At 40.4% G+C, this 15,278-nt stretch overlaps 2 protein-coding genes across 3 annotated transcripts; both read left to right on the top strand.

The window, feature by feature from the left end:
• The first annotated feature begins 246 nt into the window (after positions 1-246).
• On the top strand, positions 247-9,336 carry pcare2 (photoreceptor cilium actin regulator 2). 2 transcript variants are annotated; one of them, XR_014124499.1, is made up of 4 exons: positions 247-3,467; positions 5,961-7,918; positions 8,910-9,008; positions 9,258-9,336. XR_014124499.1 is itself a non-coding variant. In XM_081717377.1 (2 exons), the coding sequence occupies exons 1-2, from the start codon at positions 592-594 to the stop codon at positions 6,106-6,108; spliced, it is 3,024 nt and encodes a 1,007-aa protein (XP_081573503.1). In that variant the 5' UTR covers positions 247-591; the 3' UTR covers positions 6,109-8,375. The 2 variants fall into 2 exon arrangements, 1 of the variants encoding a protein (XP_081573503.1); XM_081717377.1 differs by lacking the exons at positions 8,910-9,008; positions 9,258-9,336 and having other exon boundaries at positions 5,961-8,375.
• A 446-nt stretch (positions 9,337-9,782) lies between these two features.
• On the top strand, positions 9,783-15,243 carry btbd9 (BTB (POZ) domain containing 9). Its single transcript, XM_027001696.3, has 11 exons — positions 9,783-10,137; positions 10,473-10,680; positions 10,890-11,253; positions 11,519-11,786; positions 12,132-12,351; positions 12,437-12,556; positions 12,742-12,851; positions 13,130-13,319; positions 13,508-13,615; positions 13,693-13,771; positions 13,874-15,243. Exons 2-11 carry the CDS (start codon positions 10,493-10,495, stop codon positions 14,072-14,074), a joined length of 1,848 nt encoding a protein of 615 aa, XP_026857497.1. The 5' UTR covers positions 9,783-10,137; positions 10,473-10,492; the 3' UTR covers positions 14,075-15,243.
• Positions 15,244-15,278: the final 35 nt, after the last annotated feature.

Below are 15,278 nucleotides of genomic sequence, written 5' to 3'. Positions count from 1 at the left end.
ACATACTCTCAAACTATGTTGCTCATTCCTTTGTTTAGAGTTGTACAGCAACAAACATGGCTGTGCAATAAACATTTTCTAAAAATGATATGTGGAAAAAGTAAAGAAAAGTAGGCAAAAGGCCACTGACAAAGCACCTTATTTTCTTGATGAGCTTATCCTCTTACGTGTGCAGTTCATTCTTTTAATGTGACCATCTGTGCATGCAAAGAGCTAAGGGATCTCAAGTCTCCTTTATCCTCTCAGTCAATCAGCTATGTGAAGAAGGTACCACACAGCTATGAACAGCTTTGGTTCTTTTTGCTGAATCTCTTTGGAAAACAATTTAATAAGGCATGTGAAAACTGAAACATCAGTCTAGAGCATGACAGGTCTGCTAGCACACCTAAAAAACTTCAAAAAGAAACTGCTTCCATGGCATGACACAATCCAGAAACAGCAAAAGAATGGCAGTAATAACAGGGGTGGTGGACAGGAAGGACTACCTTTCCTAACAAGTAGGTAATTTTAAACATATAATTTTAAACACTATAGTTCCCGCTAGTCTAATCGCTCCTTTGTCAACCTAAGGATCCAACTCGGTCTGTTAAAATGGGTTGCTCACCTTCCAAAGGTCAGATCTTTGCTAGATTATCTAGCCACAGTGACCAAGCTGTGCACTCTGGATCACATGAAAACAACAACTCATTCTATGATGGGACAGAAATTCAGAGCATTCTTGTACCGCCCGGTGATAAAGGATTCTCACTCTGTGATATACAGTGTGACACTGCTACAATTATAAAGCAAAGTGTTGATGTAGAAGGGGCAAGGGTGGAAGGGGCAAATGAAGATTTACAAGAAGGATTACTAACCCCCCAAAAGCAAGAAAACAAAAACAATGAAAGAAGACAGGAAAACAAAGGAGTCAAAATGTGTAGAGAAAAAACTGTCCATATTATGTCAAAGGAAGATCATTCAGAAACAATGGTGAGAGCTCAACATGCAGTCTTTGCTTATCTGAAACCCAATATCCTTAAATATGAGTCCCTCTTTGGGATCTTGGACCAAGCAACACAGATTCGACTCTCCTTACAGCCTGTGGTGACATTGCTGGCATTACGCTATGAGGAGATAAACTTCACCTTGGAGGAAATGGCAGTCGAGGGTGAGAAGATGTTGGAAAAGTATGGAAACCACATGACCATGCCACCAGCACAGAGAGATGTTTCACTTTGCCTAGGCAAACATGATGCTGACCTATACTCAGTCAACCCTCCTCTATACCTTCTACATCAGATGCTCCAGCACTCCACTGAAAAGATGAGGCTCATAGGGGACTCCGTAAAAGGACTGGGGGACAAGGACCTAGAAGAGGCATCTGACTACTTTATGTCCCTTTCCCGATTGCTGGAAGACAAGCTATCAGCAAAGAGAGTGGCAGAGGGACGTGTGAGACAGGTGCTAGCTCAGGTGGAAACTGCTGTCCTGAGGAAGCCAAGCCCAGATGATGGTACTGTGCACAGCGAGGACAGTGGCATCGGTGCTGACAATGAGTGCCAGAGTACCTGTGGTTCAATGCGACTTTATTACCACCGGGAGAGCTTAGGGTCAGGAACCAGCACTGGGTCATCATCTGGTGTTCCTGAGAACAGACCACCTGATCAGGCTCAGTTTAATAGAGTTGAAGAGGGCAGGGGTGATAATGACAATGAGGATGACAGCAGTAATGATGATGATGGTGATAAAAATGCCAACAAGGATGAAGACAAGACAGAAGACAAGCAGGATAGGAAAAATGATGTGACAGGAAGCAATATGTCTAATTGGTCCCAATCTCAAAACCTCAGCCATCATCCACTTCAGGTTGGTCTACAGAATGGCAGGGCAGCTATTGCAACCTTAGAAAGGGCCAATCAGAGAGAGAGAAAAATCAGAAAGCCCAAAACTGCTGACACTCTTGTAGTAGAAAGTCAGGAAAAACATAAACTTTCTCATTTAATGGGCCTTTGGTGGTCTCAATCTAATGATTCTTTATACAGCAAAGTGGAGAGTTGTATAATGAATGAGCAGGAGAAAAGCCAAAAGGAAGACAAAAAACTCAAATGGATTAGCAAAGGTTTGGCTGGGGGCATGGTCCTCAGCAGCCTTGACAGGGCAAATTTGAGAAGACATTCGCCTGGAGCACAAAGTACAGCACGATCATCTGGTCTCCAATATGGAAGCAAAGGGGCATCTAAGGCTAGCATACCAGTTAACTCACCTCTGACATTAACACCTGCAGTGCCAGGCAAAAATGCTGTCAAACAACTCATCGATATTTTTAGTCAAGGGGTGCAGGACAAATTCAAACATGATCCTTTTAACAGGCCTATGAAAATTAAAGCAACAAAGGAAAGTTTTGTGCCTATGTTAACCAATATTGGTAAAGGTGTTTCAATCAATGACAATAACAACCGTTACCCAATTAACCAAAGATTCTCAAATAGATCCAATGATATAGATTTGGATAGCCTTCCTCCGCCTCCTCCTGAGGTACTGATGGACAACTCTTCTGATAGCAAAGAAGACCCTACTTTTGATGAGGAGAATGGTAAACCTCTCCACCATGAGTGTTCCACAGAGAGACAGAGATGCAGAGTCTCTCAACGTCTCCAAGGCTCACTGGAGACAGTAACTGTGATCCCCAGCCAGCCCAGTTTTTCACAGGGCTCCATGAGCATCTCAGCCAGCCATCTAATCAGAGAGGATGACATGGTTGGAGGCCAGCCAAGGCAGGACTGTAACCAGCAAACTGGAGTCAACACCAACAAAGAGGATGCTGCCAGTCTTTATCAGCAGTCTCAAAAAATAATTAATCTGCAACACTCCTCTGAAACTCCAGACAAGAAAAGGCCTTCTGATCAAGACAGCTACAGGCTTTTAGCTATGAAAGCAGGAACAGCAGCACAGCATGGAAGCAGGGAATTAGGTGAAGGGAAAGCTGCAAGACTCTACCTGAACAGCTATGTGAGAACCATTCCACCAGTCTCCAGAGTGAGACTCCCACCTTCTCAACCTCCTGTACACCAAAGGGTTTCAAGTCTTCCTGCTTCTCTAACCCCAACCTGTCATGTCAGTGAAAAGGCGGGAGCATTGATGACACCACCAGTTTCTCACATGCAAAAATGCACCAAGAGAAACAGTGAGGAAAAAATTGCCATCACTCCTTCCCCTTCGTCGACATCATTTAATGATGCTCACTCTGTGTTTTGTCAAAGGACCCATTCAGGTCCCCAGTCACTGAAACCTTGTTGCAGTGCCACACTACCAAGACCATGGGGAGAGCCATGCAGAGGGAGGCATCAGGTTAGCCACCTGGCCCCAGTCGTCATGAGAAGCAGCCCATCGGGTCACGTGACCAGTCGTATGGATCAGCAGCAGTTGTTAGCCAATGCCAAACAGCTCCACAGTCAAGACAGGGAGCCCATCACATTAACCAGAGAGAGGTAAATATCTCCAACAGACATTACTGGAGCTGATAATGCTTTTATGGGTGAGGGACAGCATGCATCTTATTAGTGTGATAAATCATAGTGTGTAATCATTTTATCCATCTGGTGCCACACAGAGTGCAGCTACTAGATGTTTCTTTGTTTGTCTTTGTTGATTTTGCAATTTATAACCATAAAATATGTGACATAACCTTTTTTTTATAATAGTTCATGACAGTTTTTAAAGAATTTGTAAAAGTTACATTTCATTGTGATCCATGTGAACAATGAACTTTATTTTTTTTAAACATAAACTGGTAGCAATCAAACGCTGATATTTTATGCTCCTTTCATTAACAATTTATAGGATTATGATTAAAAAGTCCAAGTTATGCTCTGGAGAAAAAAACAGGGAAGAGTCCTTGTGTATTTGTGTATGTCGGCTATATAATTACACTCAGTATGAAAATTTTAACATCCAATTTCTCATTTTGCTAGTCATCTAGCAAAATTGTATTATTACTACTATAGGGAAAATCTCAGGTAATGAGGCAGGTACCAAAATATGTGTCTTTTAAGAGAATGTAGCTACAACTGATCTGCAAACAGGTCATTTCCTCCATAATCAAAGGCATTAAAGGTACATTGTCACTCGTATAATGACATTTCATTCTTTGCTGTATCAATGTATGTGTATAATACAGCTCCCCACTGTAAATGCTCTGAACTAAGTTAATCTTTTGTCTTGGTCTCTGCACAATTGTGTCATGTTTTATGAATGACCTCTTTTATTAATAATGTATTTGATAACAGGGCAGCTGTTATCTGTGTAATTACAAGAGCATTTACATTTATGAATTGCATTAATGTATCAAAAGGCAGCTCTCACCTGGTAATTGATCAAGACCAGCTCACCCATGAAAAAGCTCATTCTAATTAATTAGAATTAAATTCTAATTACCTCTAAAATGCACAGCAAAGGCATGGAACAGGCAGTGGTAGCTCAGTGGTTGCTCAGTGGTTACAGTGCTTAACTAGTGCTCACAAAGTTGCCAATTCAAATCCCACCACTTCTAAGTTACTATTGTTTGGCCCATGAGCAAGGCACTAAACCTTCAACTAATTGCTCAAAATGTGTTCAGTCAAAAATGTAGAATACCATAAATGTATAAATTTAAATTTTCCAATTGGTAACTCACAATACAGAGTTTCAGTCAATTTTAATAATAAAGCATAATTTAATATATTCACTGGCCATTTTATATACTCATCAGCTACTTTATAAAAAAGAATCCTACATTGCACCTATACTGGCAATTTTATTAGATACACCTTCTAGATGCAGTTTATAGGTGTAGAATTACAGACTGTAGCCCATCTATGTATATTCATACATAAGCAACTTCTTATCTCATTTATCAATGATCAGCATTGCACAGGTGCAATGCTGACTGACGTTTGTTTGTTTGTTTGTTTGTTTGTTTGAGGGAGGGATCTATTCTCAATACAGCAGCAACATTAACATGATAGAGGCAGGGCAGGTGTTTGTAATAAAGTGGTTGGTCAGAATCTAGTTTTAATTTATATTAAACTCTATTATTAATATAATATTAAAATTGGTTCAGGGTACAGTTTCTCTAAAAGCACTGTTGTATTAGAAGATCAACTTAACTATTAAACTAGAAAGAGTGTTCAGAGTGTTTAACACTTTATGATCATCTTTGTTTCAAGGTTTTCCAAAAAGAACTGATACATCAACTGTCACGAGAAACCAACTTCTGTGCAACAGATTTCTGTCTTGATTGACAGCCCAAACTATTTGCCATGATTGATTGCAACCAAAAAAATACCAAAGATATATACAGTATAAAGATATATGAGAAACACATGAACAAAATGCAAAGCCTAAAGTAAAATAATTTCCCAAATAACCTGGGATAACAAATACTACACTACCCTGTGATTTTATCAGATGAGATGTGTCAAACAGTGGTATAGAGTTCCAGGAAAAAGGACCATTCAAATATCAGACATTTTGCATACCACTGTGAAATCTTTAACAGGATTATAGGTTGTTTATGTAAGACTTGTGACATTTCTAAAAAACTCATGGTCTTTTTTTTTAAACTGGGGAACTGATTGGTTAGACACACAACAACATAGTGATAGCACATAGTGCTATCTCATCAAGAGCCCAAGTGAAGTGAAGGTCTCTGTAATCCGAATATAATCCTACACCTTCTTTCTACCATTCAAATATCTGTGCTGGTGTCCTAGATAATTGCTAAACACTAGCTCCAGTCATGATGGGCAAAAATATAGCAGTTTGGAGATTTCCCAACATCTAGGAAACTTTGTAATTAATCATGTGACTATGAACAGAAAAATCTCCAAACTCTGCTACAGTCTGACTAAAACTTGGCAGCCTTGCGCCAGACTGTAAAAATGATCCTAGCACTGATTTCTTGTGTGTTGCATAGTCTCACTCTCATCTATGCTCTTTTCTAGGGGAGACTCAGAACCAGTGAATGAAATGCCTGGGCAATTTGAGCAGGCGATTCAACTGACTTGTTTTGCTGCAGACCCTCTGAGCTCACAGCAGGTGTTAAGGGCACAAGACGATGAGCCAAGGCCGATTATGGATCAACAGGATTAAGGCCATTATATATATAGTCATATATATATATATATATATATATATATATATACACACACACACACACACACACACACACACACACACACACACACACACACACACACACACTATGTTGACAAAAGTATTCTCTCATCTGCCTTCGCACACATATGAATTTGAGTGACATCCCAATCTTAATCCATAGGGTTTAATATGATGTCTGCAAACCCTTTGCAACTATGACAGCTACAATTCTTCTGGGAAGGCTTTCCACAAGGTTTAGGAGTGTGTTTATGGGAATTTTTGATCATTCTTCCAAAAGTGCAATTGTGAGGTCAGACACTGATGTTGGACGAGAAGGCCTGTTTCACAGTCTCCACTCTAACTCATCCCAAAGTTGTTCGATCGGGTTGAGGTCAGGACTCTGTGCAGGCCAGTCAAGTTCTTCCACACCAAACTCACTCATCCATGTCTTTATGGACTTTGCTTTGTCCTGTCATGCTGGGACAGGAAGGGGCCATCACCAAACTGCTCTCACAAAGTTGGGAGCATGAAATGGTCCAAAATCTCTTGGTATGCTGAAGCATTAACAGTTCCTTTCACTAGAACTAAGGGGCCAAGCCCAACTCCTAAAAAACAACCCTACACCATAATCCCCCCTCCATGAAACTTTACACTTGGCACAATGCACTCAGACAAGTGCTGTTCTTCTGGCAACCGCCAAACGCAGACTCGTCCATTGGATTGCCAGACGGAGAAGTGTGATTCATCACTCCAGAGAACACATCTTCACTGCTCTAGAATCCAGTGGTGCTTTACACCACTGCATCTGATGCTTTTCATTGCACTTGGTGATATAAGGCTTGGATGCAGCTGCTCGGCCATGGAAACCTATTTCATGAAGCTCTCTACACACTGCTCTTGAGCTAATTTGAAGGCCGCATGAAGTTTGGAGGTCTGTAGTGATTGACTGCAGAAAGTTGGTATCCTCTGTGCACTATGCGCCTCAGCATCCACTGACCCCGCTCTGTCATTTTATGTAGCCTACCACTTTGTGGATAAGTTGCTGTTGTTCCCAATCGCTTCCACTTTGTTATAATACCACTGATAGTTGACTGTGGAATATATAGTAGCGAGGAAATTTCATGACTGTTAGACTACTACTACCAGTTAGACTAATTAGACTACTGCAACTCGTAACTCGCTACTTGCTGGTCTTCCTCTAAGAGCCATCAAACCTCTACAACTTGTCCAGAATGCAGCAGCAAGACTGCTTCCGAAGTTTACTCGTTACTCCACTGCTGCACTCCCTTCATTGGCTCCCAGTAGCTGCACGCTTCAGATTTAAAACCTTGATGCTTGCCTACAAAGCCAAAAATGGACCAGCTCCTTCATACATGAGGTCGATTGTCAAAGCCCAATCCATACCTCGAGTACTTCAAACCTCAAGTATGGCTCGGCTTGAAATACCTTGCTTCAGGTCTCATGGACGACAAGCATTGAGACTATTTTCTGCCCTTGCTCCAAGATGGTGGAATGAACTCCCACTTGCTGTCCAGACAGCAGAGTCCCTTGCAGTCTTCAAACACAGACTGAAGACCCATCTATTTGCAGAATATTTAAAGGACAACTGACACTGCTCCCATATTGACTGACTAAATTAGTACATATTGTAGGGTATTGTTTATGTTTAACAAACTCTAGCACTTATTGTTTATTGCACTTTTCATTGTTTAGGATAGACTTTATGTATTGTGTACTGTGTTATGTATTGTGTTGTCTAGGTATCAGCATTGAACCCAGTATTCTACAGTATTCTAGTTCATTGGTATGTTGGACTCTAACCTACTGTACTGTACTAGGATATTCTATGAGTAAATAACAAAGCACTTTTGTAAGTCACTCTGGATAAGAGCGTCTGCTAAATGCCGTAAATGTAAACATAAATGTAAATGACTTGTGGCATCCTATTAGATAGAATAAAGTCTAATGTAAAGTATATAGGCATATGTCTATGTAATAATCTGTTGTTGTTCCTGTCAGAAATCATTTTCAGCCTAATATATACAATAATTTCAAGACAACTCTTTTACAGAATGTCAACTGAACACATACTTTAGTCATTGGATTTCCCTCCTTGCAAGCCGTAGTAATATCTTTGTCACTAAGCCCTTGATACATAGTTTTTTTTTTTATCCAGTTGAGGGCAGGTGAGAAATCCTCCACAAATCCTGTTCAGCTTTGGGTAAAGTTGACAAATGTCACTCAATAAAGTCACAAACAGAGCTTGGACACTCCTAAAATGTTTTAACTGCTGGGAGGAGTCTGCTGCTGTAGTGAATGGAATTGTGTAACTTAGCCCAAGCCTTAAATGTAATAGTTTCAGGTATTCTCCTGTTGCCCACTCATAGTAGGAAAGCAATATAAAAACAAAAGATCATTGAATTCAGGTGTTCCAATCACATCCATGGCCACAGATGTATAAAACCAAGCACCTATATATATACATATACATATATACATACATATATAGAGAGAGAGAGAGAGAGAGAGAGAGAGAGAGAGAGAGAGAGAGAGAGAGAGAGAGAGAGAGAGAGAGAGAGAGAGAGAGAGAGAGAGAGAGAGGTACAATTGCATTGCTTTAAGGAGGTCAATCCCCAGCGAAAGCCACTGATCTTACATAAACACTCTCTACATAGGTTGGTAGTAGCTAGCTTAGTAGTTCTTCCAGCTAACAGCAACTCATTTTTAATTGTGTTTTGCAATATTATCATATATCATTATACAGATCCACTTGCTTTCTGCACCATTCTTTTCAGTGTCCTAGGTCATATAAGCATTGCCGTTCTTAGATGTATATGCCACTTGCAAAGTCTTTGAAGAACTGTAAGTTACATTTGTGCAGAAACCAGATGAAGGTATGTCCTTATTTTACACACTGAAACTGCATTGTTTTCTTAGCATTTCTTCTTTAAGACCTTCATGTTTAAGGCAGCAGACAGATTCCCTCAAACTGTGATGATGTTATCTAGTTAATCTACATGCAGGACAGTTATTATGATATTTTAAAGTATTGTTCCAAACTTTATATTTAAAACATTATTGCAGATTTGCAATCTTTTGCCGTTCTCAGCAATTATGTTTTTGCTTCTTTGTTTATTTTACAGGCCATATAAAAGGACAGGTCTTTATAACAGATCCAGATGGGTACTGGATTGAGATTTTTAGCCCAAACAACATGGTATCTATGATCTCATGAAGACACCAAGACAAGATTGTTTAAAGTGAAATATTAGACAGTATGCTGTCTCTAGTGTCTCATTAGTGGTGGAGGGGAATATTAATTTAGTCACTCTTAACTCTCAAGTACTGACTGAGGCATCTCATAATACTTGGCATTACCTTAAATAGTTTTAGCTATTGTAAGGTATTGAAAAGCTGCATTACCATTTTACCAAATGTAGATTTAGATACCGTAAAGTGCAAGTATGGATATTGCAAATGTGTGTTGTGCAGAATTTATATAGCATCTAATGAGTACTTTAATACAGCAGAAACTAATCACTTCAGGTCACACTTCAAGATGCTGGGATGTAAAATATTATTTCAAACCTTGTTTATAAGTGTGATGTTTGAGAATCCTTGTTGAAATATATATCTGTGATGTGTACTTATAAGTACACATCACAGATATATATTTCAACAAGGATTCTAAAACATCATATATATATAGCTAATCCGATTTAGCCGATGACTTGAGAGGCTAAACGACTACTGTTCAGGTACACCTCCTACACACAAGGGGCAATGTTTGTTCTTCAAACTCTTTGTAACTCATCTAACGCAGAAAAACATCCGGGTTTTGACCTGAATAACGTCTGTGTTGTTTATTTCGTCATACCTTAGCTAAGGTTAGCTATTTCCCTTCTGTCAGTTGTTTTGTGGGAGAGGCATTTACAGTTTAACTGGTAGACATTTATGGTCAAGGCAAATCTGACATTTAAGAGAGGAAATTAATCGTGAACAGACACAGGGCTGCATCAGCTGGTAGGTTAAATCCTTAGCTAGCTATCTAATTGTTTCTACTCGTCCTGCCCGTCTGCAGCGAGACCTAGCTAGATGACTAGCTACGTGCTTTTAACTGCTACAGCACAAATGGCACAACACTTATATATTTAGGTCCGGTGACTTTGACTATATGAAAGAACAAGCATTACATTAAAGCCGTAGTCGTACTGGCTGAAATTGGAATAAATATCAGCTTTTAGTGAAGTTCACAGTTTTGATTCATTAAGAGCATCTTACTCGAAACGAAGTCTTAGACACACTTTAGGATTTAATTACTATAACTGGCAAATTGTAATGCCTTTAATGTCTTACAGATGTGACACAACCACTGGCAATGAGCAGTAACAGCCACCCCTTACGCTCTATGGGCTCCGTGTCGGAGATCGACCATGTTCATCTTCTATCGGAACAGCTTGGTGCGCTTATACCAGGCGAAGAGTACAGTGATGTAACTTTCGTCGTTGAGGAAAAGCGTTTCCCTGCACATCGTGTGATACTTGCAGCACGATGCCACTATTTCAGGTAGAAAGAAGTTGTGTCTTCTTGTGAAATGGCTGTGTGTGTGTGTGTATATATAGCGACGTCTGAAATGCCAATTGTGCTACACAGTGATCTTTTTCTTTCTCTGTGTTATACAAAGCTAGTGATATCTAAAGTATTAATGCCTAATTGTAGCTATTTGTTAAATAGGTATGTGTACTTTCTCAATATGAAGCTATTGTCATCTGCAGAGCACTGCTGTATGGCGGTATGAAGGAGTCCCAGCCTCAAGCCGAGGTGTGTCTGGAAGAGACCCGAGCAGAGGCCTTCTCCATGCTTCTCAATTATCTCTATACAGGGCGAGTCAGCCTCAGCGCCACTCGGGAGGAAGTGCTGCTAGACTTCCTAGGTCTAGCACATCGCTACGGCCTCCAGCTTTTGGAAGACTCCACATCTGATTTTCTGCGTACCATCTTGAATACTCACAATGTCTGTCTGGTGTTTGATGTGGCGACGCTGTACTCTCTAAGCGCACTCAGTGCAGCCTGCTGTGCGTACATGGACCGACATGCCTCAGAGGTCCTTGCTTCAGACGGTTTTCTAACGCTCTCAAAGGTAAATCTGGTTCTGGGTCAGTAATGGCTCTAATTAAACTGTGAAAGTTTGTTGTTTGCTTGTTTGTTTGTTTTGCTAAATAAAGATATAATGATTCTTTTCATTTGGGTTTTATGGTCTCTTCAAATCTAAACTTTTTCTGCAAAAGGTTAGTTGCAGTTAGGTGTTTTTGACTTGAATTTGTATGTGTAATCTTGCTCAGAGGAGGGTGGTTGGCTGGCTCTCCTGAACCATCCTGGACTTCTCCTTTCCTGTGTATTTCTAGGCAGCCTTGTTGATGGTGGTCCGGCGGGATTCATTTGCATCCAGTGAGAAGGAGATCTTCCAGGCCTTGTGTCGCTGGTGTCGCCAGAACGGAGAAGGAGAGGCCACGCAAGAAGTGATGTCATCAGTGCGACTGCCACTTATGACCCTGACAGAGATGCTGAACGTGGTGCGGCCCTCGGGCCTGGTCAGCCCTGATGACCTGCTTGATGCCATAAAGATGCGTTCAGAAAGCAGGGATATGGACTTGAACTACCGCGGCATGCTCAGTGAGTTCCACTGAAACTTTACTTATTGATGAGCACTATATATGAAATTAAATTATTTAAGAGAACTAGGTAAGTTCTCTTGATTCATATTTTTGCCTTCCATTATAACAAATTTTACATATTTTGTGAATAATAGTAACATAATATCCTCTGTTTTTTTCTATGCATCTGATATTGCATGATGTGTACAATTTAGGATTTGTAACCTTAAAAATTGGATGACAAAAAGATGAAAATTATCTTAACTCTTCTAAAACTGTCCAAACAGTTTTTCTTAGTTTTAATCAAAACAGATTGCAAACATGCACCAGTCGTTTGAGCTTTAGTGTTCATCCGTTTGTGTAGTTCCCGAGGAGAATATTGCCACAATGAAGTACGGTGCCCAGGTGGTGAAGGGGGAACTGAAGTCAGCATTGCTGGATGGAGACACTCAAAACTATGACCTCGACCACGGTTTCTCCAGGCACCCAATCGAAGAAGATGGCCGGGCAGGGATCCAGGTGAAGCTCGGCCAAGCCTTCATCATCAACTACATCCGCATCCTGCTGTGGGATCGTGACAGCAGGTATGCAACAATCTTTGCTCCCAGCTCCAACTGCAGGTGAATACACTGAATCAGATCCTTTCTGTGGCACTTTCTCTCTCTGTAGGTCATACTCATATTACATAGAGGTGTCTATGGATGAGCTGGACTGGGTTCGAGTGGTGGATCACTCAAAGTACCTTTGCCGCTCTTGGCAGAATCTCTACTTTCCTCCTCGTGTGTGCAGGTAAAATGTCAAAGCGTCCATCACTCCTGCACAGTAGTCACCTACACAGTTCTAGCAGCTTAATCATGAAACAGTAATATAAGGAGATGCATATTATACCACAATTATAAGTTAAAATTATTAGTAAGGCTACTTCTCCCATTTGAAAGGACTGACTTGCTTCAATACAATGCTTGTAATCGCAGGTATGTGCGCATCGTAGGAACACACAACACTGTAAACAAGGTCTTCCATCTGGTGGCCTTTGAATGTATGTACACCCAGCACCCCTTCACACTGGAGAATGGTCTTCTTGGTAAGGGACACCACATTTTAGCAGTACATTACAGTAAAATCTTGAAAAAAAGTTTTCTGTTAGGGTTAGGTAACATTTCTGTTAGTATTTTGTCCATAATAGTAAGATCTGATAAATTAATATTCATGATGCTTTAGGCTGAACATTAGTCTGAATTTCTGCTATTTGGCCAAGGCTCTGAAATAACAATATTTATTATATAAAAACAACAAAAAACAAGTAAAAATGTTAAACATCAGCAATTAACCTTCTGATTTCGATGCCGTGGATCTCTCCAGTCCCCAGTGAAAACGTGGCCACTATTTCTGCGTGTGCCAGTGTGATTGAGGGGGTGAGCCGCAGCAGGAACGCACTGCTCAATGGGGACACACGCAACTATGACTGGGACTCGGGCTATACATGCCACCAGCTAGGCTCTGGTGCCATAGTCATCCAGCTCGCTCAACCATATGTGGTGAACTCATTGCGGTAAAAGAGTGGGTGTGGGTGTGGTTGGGGGGCATGTAGGTGAATGAATGTTAATTGTTAAGCATTGAATCTGTGATACTTTTTAAGTTCATAATACATTTTTTTAACTTTATATTGTTAATGTAGTATCAAAATATATAGTATGTGTGAAGCACTGAACACAGCGTCCATATTGTTTTTACATTTAGCTTGTTGTTGTGGGACTGTGATGAGCGTTCCTACAGTTACTACACTGAGGTCTCCACCAATCAACAGCACTGGACTAGAGTAGTGGACCGTACCAAGGTGCCATGCAGGTTAGTGTTTCCAGTTGCTTCCACCCTTACCTGGTACCGCTGTGACAAACTTTAACTTAAGGCTGTGTGCTGCACAGATCCTGGCAGACACTGAAGTTTGACAAGCAGCCAGCGTCTTTCATCCGTATAGTGGGGACACACAATACTGCAAACGAGGTAAGAAAATGCACTCAGCTTTATTTTTGGAACAACCTAAGATCAGGAGGTTGTCTTCTTATTTTGTTTCTCTTTATGTCTGACAATGCTTTGTTTGGCCAGGTTTTCCACTGTGTGCACTTTGAATGTCCTGCTCAGCTGGACACTGAAGTAAGAGAAGGAAGCCCAGGAAACAGCTGGCCTGAGCCCAGCCCTTCCCCCCAACAGACCCAACCCCCTCGACCCTCCCGTACTCATAGTTTGCTTCCCTCCCAGGCCTCCTCTTCATCATCATCATCCTCCTCCTCACCTGCACAGCACTGAGCGGACACTGCTCCAGAGGCCCATAGAGAAATGGAGATATTCAAAGCACAACTGTGCATAATCTTGTGAGCCTTGTGTTGCCATGGATATGTCATACGCTGCTAATGTTTTTCTTAGTGCAAATGCTGTGGTGAGAGAGCTTGTATCAAGAGCAGCTCAAGTTAATCTCTGGGCCTGAAAATGCTAAATTATAGATAATCCTATTTCACCCAAGGAGTGAGAAATGTATGCTCAGTTGAATAGTACTTAGGTAATGGCTTGGCATTTATATCTTGGGGCATTTAACAGGTAATCTAGTCAATATGGGATGAGAGGTTCAGTTCCCCCCAAAGATTTCTTAATGCATTTTTGTGTTGTAACATTCAGACAGCAAAATGTATTCAGTTATGATTAGGAAGCAGCCATTGTCTTAACTCTGTTATTGAAATCTTCAGATTTTTAAAATTGGTTTATCTTTGTTGTGGTCTTATTTATTAGAGAATATTGTCATTTAGATATTGTGTATGTGATTACTTATTACATTTCTAAAACACTTAAAATGTTATATTTATTCAAATGGATTGTTTGTTGCACATTTACATATTGTGGGTTTGTGTATGTTTCTTTCAAAACTCAGTATTTCAGCATTTGCTTTAGAATACTAAGTGACTTTCCTCGAAATCAAGTTGCACTTTTGGGAAGTGAAGTGGGCTTAAGCAGTGCATCAGATTTAATGTAATAGAATTAACATATGAATTTCTCAACCACTGGTTGGTGCTTGTTAAAAATTTCATTCAGCGAGTGAATGGTGAATGTATTGCTCACTTAGTAAAGAGTAAGCTGCCTCTTTATGTGCATTTAGAATTTAGTGTGCTGCAGTCCGCTGAGAATAATGCTATATTGTGTCTTCTGTATTTTTCTAGTCTTCCAAGTTTGGACGTGTAGAAAATTGGAACGCTTGATTGATATTAAGCCGTTTCTTGCGCACTGGCATGGTCCCTTCCCCTGCCTTTTATTCAGTCATGTCATCTGTATTTAAGATAGAGATTAAATGCAGGCGTTTTGTAGGACAGGGTGCATGTTTTTTCCCCGAGTGATCTGGAACTAATTCCGCGTTTTTCAAGGCTGTGCATGTGCATTTCCATTTATGTTACTCTTAACGTGAATAAAATTCATTTTTCAAAATTGTACTTTCTAGGTAGTCTCGTACGCTTTAATGTATCTT

The sequence above is a fragment of the Electrophorus electricus genome, chromosome 7, assembly GCF_041902795.1.
Source record: "Electrophorus electricus isolate QZ-2024a chromosome 7, ASM4190279v1, whole genome shotgun sequence".
NCBI lineage: Eukaryota > Metazoa > Chordata > Actinopteri > Gymnotiformes > Gymnotidae > Electrophorus > Electrophorus electricus.
The sequence above is the reverse complement of the archived record's forward strand: the minus strand, read 5'-3'. Positions and strand labels throughout refer to the sequence as shown.

Coding starts and splice junctions, on each gene's coding strand:
- pcare2 (XM_081717377.1), top strand. CDS start 592: ATGGGTTGCTCACCTTCCAAAGGTCAGATCTTTGCTAGATTATCTAGC. Junction 3,468..5,960: donor ATCACATTAACCAGAGAGAG/GTAAATATCTCC, acceptor GCTCTTTTCTAG/GGGAGACTCAGAACCAGTGA.
- btbd9 (XM_027001696.3), top strand. CDS start 10,493: ATGAGCAGTAACAGCCACCCCTTACGCTCTATGGGCTCCGTGTCGGAG. Junction 12,852..13,129: donor ACTGGAGAATGGTCTTCTTG/GTAAGGGACACC, acceptor GGATCTCTCCAG/TCCCCAGTGAAAACGTGGCC. Junction 13,320..13,507: donor TATGTGGTGAACTCATTGCG/GTAAAAGAGTGG, acceptor TTTTACATTTAG/CTTGTTGTTGTGGGACTGTG.